This window comes from Phodopus roborovskii, unplaced genomic scaffold (assembly GCF_943737965.1).
Source record: "Phodopus roborovskii unplaced genomic scaffold, PHOROB, whole genome shotgun sequence".
NCBI classification, from domain to species: Eukaryota; Metazoa; Chordata; class Mammalia; order Rodentia; family Cricetidae; genus Phodopus; species Phodopus roborovskii.
Genome location: NW_026126689.1, coordinates 7969750 through 7989495, shown reverse-complemented (window position 1 = coordinate 7989495; position 19746 = coordinate 7969750). Strand labels below are relative to the sequence as shown.

The 19746-nt window shown below is 46.3% G+C and overlaps 1 protein-coding gene across 1 annotated transcript in view; it reads right to left on the bottom strand.

Moving 5' to 3' along the window:
• Positions 1–19746, bottom strand: part of Dgki (diacylglycerol kinase iota) — a 421628-nt gene that overhangs the window by 236907 nt on the left and 164975 nt on the right. Inside the window, exons 4-5 of the mRNA XM_051174678.1 lie at positions 3181–3255; positions 1902–1958 (exon numbers count right to left, since the gene is read on the bottom strand). Of these exons, the coding sequence (XP_051030635.1) occupies positions 1902–1958; positions 3181–3255 (132 nt within the window). The remainder of the gene's footprint in view (positions 1–1901; positions 1959–3180; positions 3256–19746) is intronic.

Here is a 19746-nt window from a genome sequence, read left to right as displayed (position 1 = left end):
ATCACTCACTCACTCTGCTGCCTCTCAATCTCTCCTTTTCATTACAAGAACACATTATGCTCACATATTCTCCAGATTAACCTCAAACGCCTAAGCTCATGCAATCCTCCTACTTCAACTGCCTGGATATCTGACCCCGCAAGTGTGCCCCAGCTTATACAGGGTCTTTCTTCTTCACTATGTCTCAAGGGGTTGCTGTCGTCTCCGTGCCGTGCTCACACATGTTCTATGCATGTTTCTGGTTTCACAGTAGAAGTCTCTATATGTGCTAACCCGCTCACAGATAGCTTACCGTTCTTTACAAACACACCACACAGACATGTGCGCAGAGGGGCAAGGGGACCCCTCAATCCTGATGCTTCTACAAGCAAACCCATCACCTCCCTGTGGTATCCTCAGCTCAGCCTCATCCTCAAGTCATCTTCTTCTGAAACCCGATCAGTGTTGCTCAACTGAAGCTTGACTTATTCCAAGGACCACGGCCTTCACACCCCAAACCCACCCTTTACTAAATCCTGCCCATTTGTCTCCTTTAAACTCGCCTCACCACACCATGTTTCTCTTAGCTCAGACGCTACCATTTCCTAACCAGTCTATGGCAAGAACTGCCCAAATGGTCTCTATGTCCCCAGTAGTATCAGCCCGGAACGACATGATGTTCCCTCCACATTGCACTCAGCATAATGTGTCCTATTTAAATAGAGTAATGCCCCTTCCAAGTCCCTGTTGACTTCTAGCCTGGCTTGCAGGGACTGTCATTGTCTAGTTCTTACTCATCCCCCCAAGTCACACATCTTACTAACATCTCTCATCTGTGCTGCTGTGGTTTACGTCTAGAAGGCTGCCGCTTTGCGTCTATCATGTCTCACCCCTTGCCTTAGACACTTCCTGAAAGAATCAGCCAGTGCCCACATTTTCCAGGAAGTCCTTCATCTGACCGATTTGCCCTGCCCATCTCACTGTTACACAGGGCTGATTTGAGGAGTACACTGGCTGGGAAGACTCCCAAGGGGTAAATCTCTACGTGGAACTGAAACTCATCTCACTAGGAGTGTAAGTAAAGGGGAAGAAGCATACTTACCAAGAATTCTTATACTTAAAGAGGAAATGAAAGCCAACAGTGCTTGGGAGACAGTGGACAACACCAGGGCCCACCACACCGCCATCTAAGGAGGATGGGTACTGTAGCTTGAAAGCTTTTGTTTTTGTGGATTAGAGAGTACAATTTGAGGCCTGGTTCTAGAATAGTAAGGACGGACACACACACACACACACACACACACACACACACACACACACACAATTCCTCTTGCTTTCTTTGAACTGTGGTACCTGTCTCCTCCACACAAAGGCAGAAAATTCAGTCCTATGTCCATGTTGCCTCCTCCCCTCACACTCCCATCATCATATAAACTGCCCTCCATTACAGTCTACACAACCCGTCTATTATTAGCAGATGTGCTGAGCAGCGAACCTAACTTCCTCCTGTGATGGATGTGTGTATTGCTTCACAGGTAAAGTGAGCAGCAGGGGCAGAATAGAGGAGAAGCTTCCCTGGGTCACACAGCATTCAGGCTGGCTCTGAAGACAGCAGCCCGACTCCAGCATGGACATGGGTAATCAGTAACTGGTGCCCCTCACACCCAGAACAGCTTAGACCCACCCCCAAAAGAAAGTGGCCACAAGACAAAGAAAGGATTTTGCTTTCTTAGCCTTTGAATCCCACCTCTACTTTTCTGTTTCGCTCATTAAGACCTTGGCAGTGTGCTGAGGGGACTTGGAGAGTCCTTGTCCTTATTGGCATATCAAGAAGAGACTGCTGTGTAATGAAGGAAGAAGGGACTCGTTTGTCAACCCTTGGTGAATCCCTGGGGGTTCATTGTACCAAAGGGAGAACTCACTTCTCTTGGTGACCTGGAGCCTCCTTCCCGAAATGTTGGCTTACATCTGAAATTAATCTGCCATTTGAAAAAAAGAAAAAAGTGTGTTAGGCCAGTGATAAGTGAATAGAATTACCTGAAACCAAAAACAACCAACAGCTGTTGACACTGAGACTATAAAACAAAAACCCGCAAAGAATAAGCCATCCTCTCCTTAAAGCGTCTCCCTAGATAATCCACATTGGCACGGAAAGATTTCACACCTCCAGCCAGTGCCCCTGCGTTGCCATAGATGAAATCTAACTTAGCCTGTGAATTTGAGGAAGAAGTCATAGTCAAAGATGAAACATGTGGCAGCCGAGCCCATCCGGTTGAGTTAGATTTTTAAAAGTAGAAAATATAAACCCGGGAGGTCCTAACTGCTGTGACAGCCATTCAAACACACGCACAGATATTCCCTGGAAGGGACTCAGCACCACCTTGCTTTGTAGACAGAAGACGTCCTCGTGGCCACCTTTGCTCCTGTATAAAGTGAAGCAGAGTGGAGACAAGAAAGAATATATTCGAAGGGTCAGGCGCGGCTGTAAGACATAAATTGACCGCAGCTGGTGGAGTGGGTGAAGCTAAGCAAACACTGCACAAATCTAAAATAGCCCCACCGTGTTTACAAATGGCAGCATGAGAGTATAGATTCCACGTCTCCTGCCTGGACATGGAGTAAGAATTATAAATGACAGCAGCAGGCAACTCTCTAATAGAGAATCCCCCCCCCCCCGCCTTCCCCGCAGTTGATAAATAGACATTCAGAATCCATTTCTGGAGACGAGACACCACCCTTGGGATGCCCCTCACAGCTCAGCCACACATTTATGCTGCACCAGCAAAAAAAAAAAAAAAAAGCAGCGCTGCAGTGGAGTCTGAGAGCCGCTTCCCACTTTCCGCTGGCTTGGCTCTCTCCCTGGGAGACATATGGAAGCTTTGATATTGTAAAGCTTATTGCATTTTCCCCCCTTAAAGGAAACACGTTGTGGAAGAGGAGACTAACAGGGAACTGTGTGTGGCTATGCTTTCCCTGAAGCCAACACAGCACAATATCAAATTAAACAGGAAGGCGGAAGGATGAGTGGCCTTTGTAACAGTTTTCACTGTTAACTCTGGTAGTCATACGGAACTCACAGTTTTCATTTCTGCTCTTGGTTTTTAAGGCCCTTGTTTCAGAAAGAAGTTAGAAGTTGACACCAAATCCTGGCAGCGAATTAATTGCAGCGAACACATTCGCCAGCAGGTGGCGCTCTCTTACCTTCTCTAGTTGCTCAATGCAGGCAGTGTGGACTACGATTTTGCAGACCGCGCATTTCCTCCTGAGAGCGGATTTCTACAACAGTCAATTCAAAATACAGGAAAGACATGTTAGTGAGCTATTCTGGGGACTTCCCTGCTATGAAAGAGAGACTCCGGAAATCAAGAAAAATCGTAATTACTTCTGTTACTAAGCAAACTGAAAACCCCTAAACATGTCAAGGTACCCGCATACCAGTGACCTAGATGGCCGCTTGCAACTCTGACAATACAGCCTGTTACAGATAGGGCCTGTAGTATAAGCCAAACCCTCTATTCTGTTACACCTGTTTTCAGGGTTACAGCTGAACAATGAAAGCACTGTCCTCAAGTTTTCCTACCCATTTCACACTTTTCCAATTCATTTGTGCCATTGAGGGACAGAGGCAGCGTTCTTATGTCCTATGTACAAATCAAGCACACCATCCTTACTATCAGAGGCTATATTTCAATGGCCGATCGCTTCAGGTTTCTGTTCTAGACACAAATATACACTGTGCTATTTGGGTTTCTACTCATATCTTCAGGTAGGAGATTACAAGTCTGGCGTCACATCCAGGTAACAACAACAAGAACAACAATAATAAATAATAACAAGGACAGCAGACACCACTGGTAAGATTATTAAGTCTTGCTCTGTCTTCATGGGCACTTCACAGATGGTAACTCACTTAACTTTTACAGCCCTAGGAAGAAGACACAGCCCTTATCCCTCCCACACAAATGAGAAAACCCATACACAGTTAGTGAGTGACCTGTCCAAGGCCTGCTAATTAGGCCAGAGCACACACAATCTGCCTGGCTCCTAAGCATCATAAAATGTGACCTTGATAGCCTTGGGCACATGTGTAAATTCACAGTGCACAGCTTCCTAGGGTCTAGTGTGTCTCCAACAATTAAAACCCCAAGTGTGGTGCACGTAGAGATGTCTGAGTGGGCTCAGACATCATTCCTGCCAGCATCATTGGAGGCTCTGCCAGGGGCGTGCATGGCCCTCTACAAGCACAGGCCTGAAGGAAGAGCCACCTTCAGAATTCTGTTTGATGGTAGTAACCAACATGACAGGAAGTAACTGTACTGCTATGTGTAAGGATCCTAGACATTCTAAACACTGTAAATATTTACTGCCCCCCAACAGGTCATCTTTAAACCAGTGTCCCCTTCCCCGAGATGATGAACTGGAATCAAGTATTTAACGAATCACTTGATGGGTTAGTTGCTATTCTTTGTGTTAAGGCACAGTTCTTTTTAAACCTAGTACTAAAATAACCTAAATATTGCATGGGATTCCAAACACACTTTGAGCCCAGACACTCACAATAACAAGAGACTCCAAAGAGCCCAGGTGGGAAAGGCTGGGAGACCCTGTACATTTGGGAAGTATCAATGCAGATTGATGGTAACCTGTGTCTGGTGAGTGGCTTGCTGGGGAAGGACAATGGAGCCCAGTAGAGCCGACAGATGAGGAGCACACATAACACGGCTACTGCAAAGAAAGGTCCCTGGAGAGATGGGCTGCAGACAGCCCTGGGGATGCTGGAGGAGCAGAAGGGAAGGAATGACCACCTCCTAGTTCCTCTATGGTCCAATCATTCAACAACACTGGACATCTGCCTCTGTGGACAGCAGTGATAACTTTGTCACCAGCGACTACACTTGTAGCTGTGTTTACGGACTCTAAACAGGTTACCTCCCTCTTTGCTTGACCTTCCTAATGGACTTGAAACGTGTGTGGCCTCCTCTTGGCTTTGACCTTCCTAATATGACACAGGACAAGAAGTATGTTTGACAACTAACTGATTTTTTTTTCAAACGACAAAGGATAAGGGAGACCAAGACGCCTAAGGATGTTGTTGAAAGTGTCTTGTTCTACAACCAAAACAGAGGAGGAATAGGAAGGAAGAAGATGAGGAAGAGGAGGGATACACACAGCCATGAGCAGAAGACTGTGGCTGCAATCCTAGCAATGGCAGTCGTCACAAAAACAGCAGCAGCAATAATAAAATCTGACTGCAAATTTTCATAACTAGAATGCTCATAAACAAATGGCAGCCCCTCCTTCTTCTCTGTGGATATCCTGGTCAGATCTCTGCATGGGTATCACCTGCAGGAAGTATTTGTGATATTGGAGTCACGTTGCCAAGGAAACTGGAGTTGATGGTTGTGCTTCCCACCTCCCCTCCAGTCCTTAATAGATTACACCACACACATGCGACACAACACTACTCAAAATGGGAAACATTTATGATCATGGGGCCTGGAAAGCATTCTCCCTATCAATGACACCTACCTCCTTCTGCCGCTGTGCCCTACTGTCCTCGTTATTTGTTAGTCTAGAGACCACCAGGAATTCTAAGAAGCCTCCGTGTCTCACAGGATCCTAGGCCACTGAGATTGGACTCCTTCCTCGTAACTGACTTTGGACCTCAGAAACATCACAACCATCCCTGTTTAGCTTTAAAGGACCACATGGAAAAACACAGAGATACCAAGCTCATTGAGGCCTGTTAAGTGAAAGCTTCCTCCTCAAGGTCAAAAGAACAAAACCTAAGTCCTGTCTCTGGCTCTTGGTGGCAACATGACTTTCCAATCTGTTTGAAAGATAGACTACATCTTCTTATCTGTATATATGCCATATTATTTTCCCCTTTCTTAAAGGGCTAGTCCAACTGGAGCTGTCAATCACCTGGCCATGAGTCCACCTCTCAAGGAAACAGATTCATCTAAACATATATTAAGGAGATGGGAGGAATAATTACCCCTTTAATGAGAATGTACTTCTCAGAAGCCTCTCCCCGGATACAGCTACTTATCACATGGTGTACAACCAAGCCTGTACAATTTCCTGGGCTCCCAAACTGTAGTTTTGTCTTTACTTTCCATCTTTTTCAGGTCCTGTCCAGAGACACACACATGCTTTCCCTGATGCTCTGGGTTTTCTCTGGATTTTCTTTTTCTACCATGCAACTGCTTGTTGACCTCCATTGCAAAACAGGCTGGTTTCCTTAGACCCAAAAGGCATGACTTTCTTTCTTCCCATTCTCCATCTCCCTCCTCCAGACAGTTGCCAAGGTTTAGAGTTTGCTTGCCCTGTTGTTTTATGCACAAATTCTAATAAAACTGTCCTCCAGTTTTCTTCTAATTCCATTTCCATTTTTTTAATTAATGAGATTAATACAGGACTCATACAAAGAAGCCCTGTTTCTCCAGCACTGGGTGGAGGCTAGGAAGGAGAACACCGGCTAGACTCAGGAAGTCCTGTGTACTCACTGAAACCAGAATACATACCTCCTCCTTTCCTTGCTTTTCATGTGACAATATTGCATCATAATCATTTCTAGAACAAGGGATCCTGGCTTATGTTGGGAGGCCATGTTGGTCAGAGGTTGCAGTCTACCAGGCATGGCAGCTGTTTCCAACCAAAACAATATGGAGGACTTCCTCCCAGCAGAGGGCTTCCTGCTTTCTGTCTGACCTTATTTGGGGATGTCTCTAGGCCCAGACGCTTAACTTACCTGTAGTGTGACCCTTGACACAGTTCCCTGAAGAAGCTTTCCCCCAGCTGCTCATATGATAATTAGATATTGTGCTAGGAGCTCTAGGATAGGAGATACCCCAGCCACTGTTCCCATTCTTTACCTCTCCCCTCACTCTTGAATGAAGTTGCGCTGTCTCTTGGAAGGCTATTTCTGCTGTGTTCAGGGACCACACAAAGCCCTCTGTTACCACTTCTGTCCCTTTGTCCTCGCAGCCTGGTAGCAAATCGACCATGAAGTAAACGGGAACCTCAAAGTTTACAAGAGCCTAAGAACCACAGAGTTAATATAAATCCTCTCTCAGCTTTCTGTGTTATCTAAAAAACACTAACATCATTCATCTTAATTAATTCAAGCATGAAAGTCTATGGATGACAATGTCCTAAAGCTAACTTTATTTCAATAATAGAGAATTTCCAAAGACCTTCTTAAAATACATTACACGCTCTGGCTCTTTTGATTCAGAATACCCAAGCCACAATCTAAACTCCCATCATCAACCCTGTGTAATGCCCCACAGGACAAAGATCAGTCCATTTGCCCGATCCTCTGACCAGAGCTCCCTGCAAACCACTGCTCCCGTGCAAACAGCGTCCTAAGTGGCAGCTCCTAAACAGCTTTGAGCCTGAAAAGTCAGTAGTTAATGTCCCCAGCCATGATGGCTGATCTTCCTTATCATCCTGATGGGATTTAGAATAAGAAGGGATTAACTGATGTAGGACCAACAATGGGTAGCACCTTGCTTGGGCTGTATGAGGCAAAAACAGAGTTGCCTGCCCGCCTGCCCGCCTGCCTGCCTGCCTGCCTGCCCAACTGCCTGCCTGCCTGCCTGTCCAACTGCCTGCACCGCTTTCTTCCTGAATGCCTATGTCCTGAGCGGTTGCCAGTCTCCTCTTTTGACTTCAGAGTCCAGCTTCTTTGCCCTTCTTATGTAGACAGCCCCAGTGACTCTCCAGGGAGCTTGTAGGTGTCTGCATTGTCAACTGGGCAGCCATTGGTTACAGCATCAAGGCAACCAGTGTCAGACTACCTACCCCATCACGTGAGCCAATCTATTAAGTCTTTTCCATAATACATATATGAGAGAGAAGACAAGAATATGCGCACGCACACACACACACACACACACACACTCACGTTCTATTGGTTCTGTCCATCTAGAGATCCCTGCCTGATGCAATAATCATATACAAAGCTGTCAGTAAGTTCTCAATGACAGCCCAAGGCCTTTCTCCACCGTGGTAAAGAACGCGATTTTATTGTTTTTAGTTAACTCAACACGTTAAACTGGCACCTTCTTGGTTTATGTGTTAGATTTTTCCAGACAAATATCTGAGAGAAACAGTGTAAGGGAGGAAAACGTTATTTTGGTTCATGGCCCCATTTTGGTGAGCTTTTGTGGAGGCGGTGCATCATGGTAGAGAGGCTCAGTGAGGCACGGCTGCTCACCTCACAGCAGCCGGGAAGCAGACAGAGAAGGAGAAAGGATATACCCTTTAAAGGCACTGCCCCTACTTCCTCCAACCGATCCCTACCTCCTCACAGCCCACGGGGCGAGCACTCTCATGGTCTAATGGCTTCTCACAAGCAGCTCTGCCTGAACAGTGAGCAAGCATCCCAGTGAGCATCCAGCACGCAACCCTCCACAGAACACTTCACATCCAGGCCGCAGCAGTGCCCATGTCAGAACATTGGTGTTTGGATCGTTGACGTTCATTCGACACAGCTGCAATAGCAAGCATCTGGGATGACACGGCTCAAAACAGAATTCTCACTCAGTTATGCTGAGCCTCTTTCTTTGAAGACTTACACGGAACACAGGAACACAGTTTGAATCTGAACTGCACTCCATGGGCTCGGGTGTTGAATACCCGACCTGCAGTTTGTGGCATTTAAGGTAGTAGAACATTTCTGAGGCAGGACCTGGATGGTAGAATTCAATCAGTAGGGTCAGGCCTTTGAGTCCATCTCTGGCTCTGGTCTGCCACCATCTAAACAGCCACCAATACAGACTTCTGCCACAGCAGACTGAAAGACTTCACTGACAGACTGAATGTATGTTTTGAAATGTAGAGCCAAATCAAACCTTTCCTCCCTCATTGCTGGTCAGGTATTTTCATCACACGAACACCAAATTATCAACACAACGGGAGACAGAGGACACAGCATCAGGACATAGCATAAGGAATCCAGACACTTTCCAAACACATCCACATTCCCCCAACTGAAGTCTTACTGAAGCCAATATCTCTTTCACTATGAGAAGTGCTGAAATTGAATCAAGTATAAATAATTAACGAAGCATGTAAATGGTTGTTATTTTTTATATTGGGGTCTGTTTGTTATGACTTAAAAACTAAAGATTGAGGCACCGAGCACAGTCTTTTTAAATTAAAATAATAAAGAATGTATTGATTTGTTCCCCTCAGTGAATTCAGAGGCTCTGTGGACTTGCTGCTCTGAACATCAAGTAGAGTAACCACCATGCTCTTAATAAGGGTTTCCTGTAAGTGTTCGTTGGGTGGCAGGTGCCATGGCTGCTTTAAGCATGACAACGTAAGTACGACAACAGTTAGGTGGTTTACATCCCATTTCATCTCACTTTGAGCTGATAAAAACATGACCAGCACCTACACAAACAGCAATACCACAGCATGCTGTGCTTTGGTGTGGCGGGGGGGGGGGCAGCTGATGGAATGACTAGAAGGAACCCTCATGCCAAGGGATGGCTTGACACTCTACCCATCCCATGCAGTGAGTACTTGTCTGTCAAGCTTCTTGTCAAGACCCCTGCAGCTGGTCCCCATCAGTTCCTCGGCCCCTTGGCTTTCCTGGACTCGAAACGGAGGGAGGATGGGGAATCAGACACACAGGAAACAGCAAGCCAACCAAACTGTGGAAATGGTTCCCATGCCCCACCATGAAGACCCCGTTAGGGGAAAGGTGCATCTCTGGACAACATAAACAGAACTTAGGTCAAGGTAAATGAAAACTAGAGTTCTTTGAAGTCTATTGAGAAGAAATGACAAGCACACTTGGCAAGTCCTGTTTCTCTGGGGAACCTGGAATGTGATCTGTAAATTATCACTGGGAAAAAATAAAGAATGGCAGTATCTGAAAGCCCTGTCTATGTGGCTTCAGAGCCCAAGCTAAACTTCTCGAACCATTGGTCATGTCTTCTCATTTTTACTCACACAACACAAGACATTTTAGACAAGCCAGGGGGTGGTCAGCTGGATTTCCAGGGCACCCCTATTAGAGGAGCTCAGGCCATCACTAAGTCTCATGACCTCAGACAAAGGACCACATGTCCTCAGGAATCTGGCTCATGTGAAGACTCAGATTGCCCTAGAAGTTTGCAGGAGACTGGCCCTAAGTCAGTGGTTTGCGGCACTCATCCTGAGTCATGCTGGCCAGGCTAAAGAAGACATCTTCATATCTTCATCTGTCGTCACTGTGGATGGTGACCCTGTTAGGAAGTGCCCTCTAGTGAGGGACTGTGAGGGCTGTGTCCCTGTCCCACTGAGGGCTGTGTCCCTGTCCCACAGAGACATAATACCTAATGCCATCTACCAAAGATGTTAAATGGCACCCCCAAGTAGCTCAGGATATCTGAAAGAAGGGGCCCCAGGGACAACTGGATAGCATGTGGAGACTTAACTGGGTGCACGAAATTCCTCAGGCCATGTCCCAACATATAACAATGTATCTGACTCCCTCTGTGCCTAAGGAAGCCACTGCCCACTTGGTTATGTCAACCTGACAAACAGATCGCCACAACCAGCCTTGTGTGTGGAAGGCAATGGAAGGGTTATATAAGCAACAGGGGAAAGAAAGCCCCATCCTCCGGGAAAAGCTGGCCATTCTCTACAAAGAAGACGAACTTGAGAAATGGCATCATCTAATGGGGCAGAGCCACAGTGTGGCTCAGTGTTACAGGCATGGTTCCGATAATGCACACTGACTCACAGGGCAGGGAAGGGGCTCTGAGGCTGGTCCTCTGACAAGGATCTAAAGGAGACCATGGAGTGTCTGGATTCCACCCCTCAAAGATGGAGACATTTGGAAACCACTCCAGTAAGGGAAGACCTCAAGTCTTGTCGTTTACGTTTACGAGGCACTGATGTCTCCTAACGGGAGAACAGGACCAGCTTTGATGTGTCTGCTGGGTACGGTTGCTGGGCTCATGGGTGTCCAAGGTTTGGTGGCTGGGTGTGACATCTCCCATCAGAGGAGATGCTCTGAGGCATGAGGACATAGGGATGTTTGAGGGGTGGCCAGAGTGCCAGCGTGGGCTTGCAGAGTACACTCAAGGGCCATACGTCCAAGCACCAATGGCAACCAGACTGTATGGGGTCATTCAGGTCATAGTTAAAACATTGTCCTTAATTCTTTAATGAGAAAGTCACGGGGACTGTGGTGCTGAGTTGGAACAGGTGATTAGACCCTGTTCTAGAGTGTTAAGAACTGAAGAGAAAAGCAAGACAGAGGGGTAAGTGTGACTGTATTAGCCAGCTTTCTGTCAATGTGACAAATAACTTCATAAAAAAAAAAATAAGGTTTCTTGTGACTCGTGATTTCAGACTTCTCAGTCCTTAGGTCTTTGGCCATGCTGCTATGGACCACGCCATGTCATCACTTGTGTGTATGGTGATGGTGGCTTCTTGGGAAAAGAAAGAAAAGGCACAGAGGGGCCAGGACTCTCCCAAACTAAGTCCCTAGAGGCTCATTCTCCGCCCGTTAGAACCATCCCTCAAAGGATATACCACCTCCCAGTAGAGCCATGGGCTGGCGTCCACGCCTTTACCATGAGCTTTAGGGGGAAATGTTGGATCAAACCATAGCAGTGACAGAAAAAGGGCTCTTTCCAGTCCCCCACAACCCTCTTCCCCCCCAAAGCTGACACTGACCACTCACACCTTCGCCCTGTTTCACAACGGATCAATCGGCAGTCCAGGATGTCCTCATCCTATGACTTGGTCAACTTTGCCATGAAGAACATCTGGCTGAATGTACATTTAATAGTTTCCTCCTGGGCTGTGGCTGAATTGCCTCGGAGAACTGTAATAAACTCCATTTCATATGCACTTCCTGCACCGTGTTTTGTTCCAAGGAACATCCACTGAAGCCCTCTGCCCGTGCAGTGTTTGTGTTCCCAGAGGTACTTCTGCTGAGTCGCAGGTGTGCTCAGAAACCTTGAGCTAAACCAGGTTGAGCTGACACACAGAAGGGCAAACTGCCCAGCCTCCTAAGAGACACACAGAGAGAAAAACCTTCCAGACACTGGACATATAAAAAGTGCATCATTTCCATGGCAGCCAGTATATTTCAGTTCTCATCTGAAAAGACAACAACCCAAATCTTAGAACAGACAGCCAAGGGAGGTGGCGGGTCCTGTGGGCTGAGTGGGAGGGTAGAAAGGAGTTGGTTTTCTTCCTCCTGGGAAGCAACAACCCAGACCCAGCCCGGAAGCAATTTGGTAAGGACCAGATTTCTAGAACCCTGTTGATTTGAAGCTGGAGCAGGTGGTTGGTTAGAAAGAGTGGCTGCCCATGCTGTCTTCAGCACTCCGAGTCAGGAAAAGCTTCTATCTGGACAGTGGACAGTGGAGACTTCTTCAGGATGGGGAAACCGATGAGTATCTCAACAGCTGACTCTTGTGTTATAATTCTCACTCTCTGAGGAACGACTTAGGATCGATCTGTGTTAGTGGTGGAAGATGGATGAGTCTATTCAGACACCGCAGAATATTTTGTTCAGTGACAACCCTCATCTAGATACCACATGATGTACCATGCACATACAGTAGGCCATACTGCACTTTGCATAAGCACATTCTTTGATGTTTACGCAATGATAAACTTGCCTAATGATTCATTTTTTTTTTTCAGAGCACTTCCCCATCATTAAACAGGACAAGACTGCAGCGCAGGGTTTCCCTGGTGGACTTTAATAAAAAGCTACCACATGAATCCCACAAGTCTTTATGGTGGAACTCAGTCATGTGACCGCTGTCAATTTGGTAACCCCCTACCTAAAATTTAGATGTAGTTATTGAGACATGAGACAAATACAGACTTGCAAGGGTACCTTGTGAGAAGTGTGGAGAATTGGCCCATCACTGAGCCGTGAGTTGTCACTCATGAGTTAAAGAGATGCCAACGGAGACGACATGGCTGGAAGGGACACACGGTTGCTTTCTGCTCGCCTTCACTGACTGGTTCTAGATTGCTGCCTTTCTTAGACCTTCTGTCTCCTCTCACACAGTCATGACACAAGGAAGGAGATTTCAGCCCAATGGACTCAAATCCTCAAAGAGGAGAGCTACATTCCTCTTACCCAAGGGTATCTCCTATTCTCTAATTAGCTACTGCTGTCCTGGATGTTGATGCTCTCCGTTCTTACATCTTGGATCTGATTGCCATTCCTTTTGCTTCCTCGTTTGCTTCTCTGCGCTTCCCAACGCGTCTTGTTTTATACAGCAATGGACAGCCACCAACGTAAACTTGAGCACATGCCAACTTTCGCCGTGCCTCTGGTTCCGTCACTGCTGCCTCTGTGGCTTTTCTGTTAGAGTTGTGTGCTCTATTGAAAGTTATTTGTGTTGTAGAACAAAGCTGCCGTATAGCTAATATGGACGTGAATGAACTGATGATACACGCACAAAATGGAGTGTGTACAAAAACACATAGGCAGAAACCAATAAACAGGGCTGAGAGTTAGAGTCCCCAACACACACACACACACACACACACACACACACAAAGATATAATTGACGGTGGCTGCATATATGTATTATAATGCATAGAAGCTAATGTGAAATGCTGTTCTGAGGTCATCTCAATGGTCCTCCCCCTCTCCAGGGAAGAAGGTCAGGGACATAGCAGAGCTTTGAGGCTTAATACTAAATAGAAAATATAGACCTTAACCTCCAACCCTTGCAGCCAGGAAGCACCATTTATGCCATGTTCCTTGTTTCACAGTCCCATTATCAGCTTATTTTGTAGAAATAGAATTATTTGCTAACGTTCACAGGCAAATGATTCTAACCCCTGTTTAGAGGTATTTGTTTTAATATAATGTATCATGTCGGCTTAAGAGACAGTGTCAAATTTGTGGCAAAGAAGCTTTCCCCTGAACTGCCGTTCTGCACATTACAAGCTGTCTGTGACATAGCAAAGGCAGGTTCTGCCACCTGATCTAACCCAAGATCAGCATCATCAACGTCATGGGCCACCTCACACGCAATGCTGTTTGCACTGGCACACATACCTGGCCGTATCACTTCCACAGACAAGGTTCTGTTAGAGGCCTGGCAGTATGATATATACGCTAGATGCACTATAAATACAGCCCCTTCCAGTCGGTCACTTTAGAGATAAGGGAACAGGGACCCAAGAGGGACGAGGTAAGGATGGATCCTAGGTTCATTGCCTGCCTCTGTGTTAGATTTCAATTCTTATTTTCTTTGCCCGTGGTCAATTGGGGAATCATGACAGATCAGGATAAATACACGTGATGTGAAAAAATTGGCTTACTTCCTCTGATATTTAGGGATGAACTAATAGCAACCACATTGTGGCCACCTATAAGCCAATGCTGGAAAGCCACCTCCAATACCCATGAAAATCAAGTAAAATGATTTTAAATAGACAGAGAACCTCTCTCTCAAGAGTCTAAAGACAAGGCAGGAAGTCAGACATCCCAGCTTGTACATGTGATGACATTTAAATGTCAGGGTTGACCTAGCGACAAGTGTCTGTGTGTGCACGCCTTTCGACAATCACACCACTGAACGTAATTCATTCTTTCACTGAAAACTCACCGGATACCTATGCGGTAAAGGCAGCTGTTCTCAGAGTTGCAGAGACAAGAACACAAAAACAAAATCCCCAAGCAAAATGGAGGTTATACTCTATCAGTGGGGACACACAAGCATTTGTTTCGATATGAGGGAAAGTTGGGGTAAACAGAGAAGGAACTGAGTCCAAGGACAGCATGACTTTGGCAGAGCTGGTTATTTCACCACATAAGAACTTGTCCTCAGTTTCCCTCAGTGACATAAACACAGCTGGTGGCTCTAAGTCCCTACACGCCTATTATACTATGGGCTCAGTGTCTCGGGGCTGCTCTCCGTGCATGTGGGGGCTCAAAGTCTTTGAACCATTCCATTCAAGGAAGAATGATGATAGTGATTCCTCTTATAGAGTATTCATGGTTTTATCACAAGGCTGCCATGCAGACATTATCTTGTATAATCCTTAAGGGGAAAAAAAAAGAACCCAGTTGTATGTGATCCATACTGTCCACATGTGAAATTCAGGCTTAAAGGAGTTAAAAAAACAGTCCCAGATACCGTATTACTCAAAGCCTGGCTTCAAAGCCAGGTCATTCAGTTCCCAAATTCACCCACCTCACAGCACCCTCTGCCTCTTAAATGAAGCTGCCAAGGCACGCTTTTCCGTTTCCCGGCGTTTTAAAATAGCGTTCAGGTTTAAGAGGCAGGAGTGACAGCAGCACAATGTTGCTACAAAAAGGGGACTGGAGAGACAGCTCAGTGGGTAAGGCGATTACTGTACAAGCCTGAGAATCCAAGTTCGGTTCCCCAGCACCCACATAAAAGTCATGGTGGTGCGTGTCTCCCCTCAGCCCTCCTCAGGAGACGAGCTGGTCCTGGGGCCTCACTGGTCAGCCAGTATAGACAAACCAGCAAGCTTCGGGCTCAAAAAGAGACTTTGTCTCAAAACACATGGTGGGAACTAAAGGCTCTAGAGGAAGAAGCCCAGTGTTGACCCATGACCTCCACACATACTATTGTGACCATGCACAAGCACACACATGAATTCCCCACCACCACCACATACGCACACAGAAACAACAACTTTGCAAGCAGGTAACAATTTTCAGTAACAGCACAGCCAAGTGATATGCCAGAACAGAGTGTCTCAGTGCAACAGGAATATGATTTTTAATAATTTTCTTTAATATTCAGACATGAATATAATGTATTTGGATTAAAATGCATCCCCATTCCCTCTCATTCAATTCCTCCCTCCTCTATCTCTCACACCATCCCCCCCCAATTTCACGTGATCGCTCTTTTTTTAAACGCCCAGTGAGTCTACTTAGTACTACCTGTAAGTACAAGGTGTAGGACCATCTACTGGAGCCTGGGCAGCCGCTCTAGGGCCATTTCCATGAAGAAAATGGACTCCATCTCCCCCATCATCACCCAGCAGCCATCATTTGCCAACAGCTGATAAGTAGCTGTGGGGCTTCATGAGCCCCTCCGCCATCCATGCTGGGAGAGTGGCTGGCTTGATCTTGTGCAAGTGTTAATACACGCGGTCACAGGCACTGTGAATTCATGTGCAACTGAGCTGCTGTGCCCAACAAATGCTGTTTCGCTATAGATGTCTACTTCCCCTGGCCCTGACAATTTTTCTGCCCCTTCTTCTACCAGGATCTCTGAGCTTTGCTAGGAAGGTGTATGGCATCGATGTCCCATCCAGAGCTGAGCATTCCACAGTCTCTTATTCGCTTATGTTGACTAGCTGTGGATTTCTGTGTCCGTCAACAACCATCTACGTGGAACCCATGCCTGGTTCTATTAACTCAGGGGAAAATGGTGTCAGGCTAGGTCATAGGCCCTAGTATTATTATTATGTTAAATGACAAAGTAACAAACTGCCCCCTAAGGTTTTGTCTTCCTACACATAGACTTGTACATCTCTCGACCTTCATCAAAGAAGCTTCTTTTTTAAATTGATGGCAATAATGCAGAGACCCACAACAAGTCAACATGCAGAGAGTAGGAATATTGCTTCCAATCTATTGTCCTGGGCCATTGGCATGAGGAAACTCTGGAGAAGGTAAGAGCAACTCTGCACCTGGCCGTCGCCTGAATGACATGCAAACACAACACTGAGTTGGACACAAGTTATTTTTATCATTAAGGAACTGGATTATAAAATGTCAAATGATAACAGAACTGATTCATGTAAACACACACTCACATATAAATACAAACGTGGCCTCAATCTAAAACTGCTGTGACATGCACGCACATACATATGCATACACACGCACATGCAAACACGCTTGTGGTGGAATATAAAAGTTTAATATTAAGGTAAAGTGTGACTAGGGTATGATTTTCCACTTTTACTTTTCAGTGCATGACAACTTCCCAGTGTGACTGCCCTGAAGGGTTAGGGTTAATGGTCAGAGGCAAGCAGGAGTCCTAGGAAAACTGCAAAGCATCATGGGGTCATCTCTCAAGAGACTTTCCATAGAACACTGAGAACCCATAAGATGCTGACACATAATCTATGGGGCCAGCAAAGGATTTCACAATCCTCCTCCATTCAGAGAAGCAGCAACGTTGACCTTCTTAAAACTGATGTATGTGTTAAAGGTGTTTAGTGTTTTATAAACAGGATCATTTATGCAAATAACACCCCCTGTTTCTTTGCATGTGATTTCAGTGCTGGACAGAATATGATTTGGAAGTGAAATAGACTGTGCAGATGGACAACGGAACTACTGATCCAGGTCACCTAAGTGACTAAATCTTAATGTTCCCCAGACTTCACACCCTGTTGTCCTGTAACAGCCTCTCCTGTGTGGAGTAGGCTGATCAGCAGTACCCGTGGGGAGTATTCTGTACAAATAACAATTACTACACCCATCATGATAGCTGTGGCGGTACCAATGGTTAGCATCCGCAGTGAAAGAACCACCCGCGTGCTATTCTAAACAGACAGACAGATGATCTCATTGAAATGCCCAGCCAGCATCCACCAGACACACAAAGGACAATGTCACTTCCACTCACGGGGGACCCCGCTTCCTTTCCCCACACATATCCACTGCCAAAGGTAATCAGCCGCAGATTCTGTCTATGAAGATCTCTCTGTAAACCATTGTTGCTGCTGGCTCTGCTTTCCCTGAGTCATCTCGATTCATTAGAACCTCAGCATCCTGATAGAAGAGCAGCCTCTGGCAGACAGCAGCCTTGGCAGTCCCCGGACAAGCTGGCTTCAGACTGGCACCCAAACAACCCTGAAATCTGGCTTTGCCTCCTGGACATTCCTGCCACACAGACACATGACTCCTTCTGACAGCTTGCACCCACTGCAGCTGAGATGCCTGCCATCTGCGTGTAGATCATCAGTCTGCCATGCTGGACAACACAACCTTTGTGTGTAGGTCCCAGAACAGATCGCACACAGGTGAGGTTTGGTTTGCTTCTAGTGTAGTGAGGGAGCTCGGCGGTGAACACCCACCAGACCCGACTACATAGCTGGCAGGAAAGTCTCTAGCAATGCATGCCACTCTATGATTTTAGCATTCTTCTTTCTGGTAACATACATACACAGCAATATAGCAGGAGCTCTGTTCTTGAGATGAAATAGGCAGGGCTGAGTTCGTGGTCATTGGTGAGTGTGTGTGTGTGTGTGTGTGTGTGTGTGTGTGTGCGTGTGCGCGCGCATGTGTACATTTGGAGGCCAACCTGAACCTCAGGTATCATTCCTCAAAAGCCATCCATCCTGATTTTTCAGACTCAGGTTTTGCACTGAGACCCAGGGCTCACTGATTAGGAGAGACTGGCAGGCCAGCAACCTGGAGGAATCTGCTTGTTTCTATCTTCCCTTTGCTAAGACCACAAGGACATCCACCACACCCCTTTCTTCTCCTTGAGTTCTAGGGATCAAACTCAGGTCCTCCTTCTTACAAGGCCAGCCCTTTACCAACTAAGATATCATTCCAGACTTCTCATTGTATATTTTAAGCACCAGAAAGAGAAAAACGTTTCCTTTAGAGATACCAGATGGCGGCTGTCCTTACGGTCTTCTTCCAAGAACTCAGGGCCGTCCCTGTGGACAGATATCATAGCACCCCATGACTGAAGTGATGAACCTTCTGACACTCCCCCAAAAGACATTTTGTGAGAGGTGTTCCATAATGAGATACTTTGATTTGTTGCACATGGTTGGTCCCCCTGCGGCCTAGTGAAAAGTCAAAGATCACTCACAGGAACTAAATGAAGGTATCACAGACCCACTGGGAGGGCCACACAGACTCACACTAAACATTAGACCTTGTTAAAAACAAAAGTTTGACAAAATACTCAACTACAGCATTCAAGTCATCGCACTGAACTAGGAGTAAGAGCGGATGCTGAAGAGGGAGAGCTGGGACATTTGATAACTCACTGGGTCATTTCATGATTCTGACGCTAGGGGCAGTCATCACTGTTTCAGAGAGGACGCCAAGGCCCAGAGAAGCCAAGCAGGTCTTGGGTTTTCATCCAGTTCTTCTGGTACATAGATCCAGGTGTCGCAATCTCTCAGCCACTCCCACGTCACACAGCCTCACAAATGCAATCCATTCACTTTCCCAATTAGACTCCATTTGTCGATCGAAACGAACAAGATAAATAGCTGAGAATGAAGGTCAGGCGTCGCACGGCTTGTCCCTTTCCAACAAATCTTACACACAAGGAAATAACAAAGGAAGAAAACAGCACCCATTAGCCACCCCACAAAGGCAAGGTGACATAAGCTTGCCTAAAAATAGAGAGGGTGTATCTGGTAAGAGCATTCTGAAGTCTGACAGCTCCTTCTCCTCACTCAACCTACGTGCAATCAGTCACCTAACCATCGACTTTCTTTCCCTGCAGCTCACACGGACCTGCCCCCTCTACCTAGATCTTCAAGAGCACAAACTGTCTTTCTTGGTGAGTACCTGTGAGCCTGCGTGCTAGAGGAGGTGTCTATCTAGCTAGACAAGCTAACACAACTCACGGGATAGCTATAGTGTTGTTCATTTTTGTGCAGTGTCCTTAGTGCCACAAGGTGGTTGACAAAAATAAGCAAATGTGTGCTCAGAGTCATGGGAAGTAAGAGAACAGAAAATGTGTCATCTCAGGCAAAGGCCCTTCTGAAGAGAAAGCTTCTTTGCTCCTCTCTGAGCATCTGACAGTAGC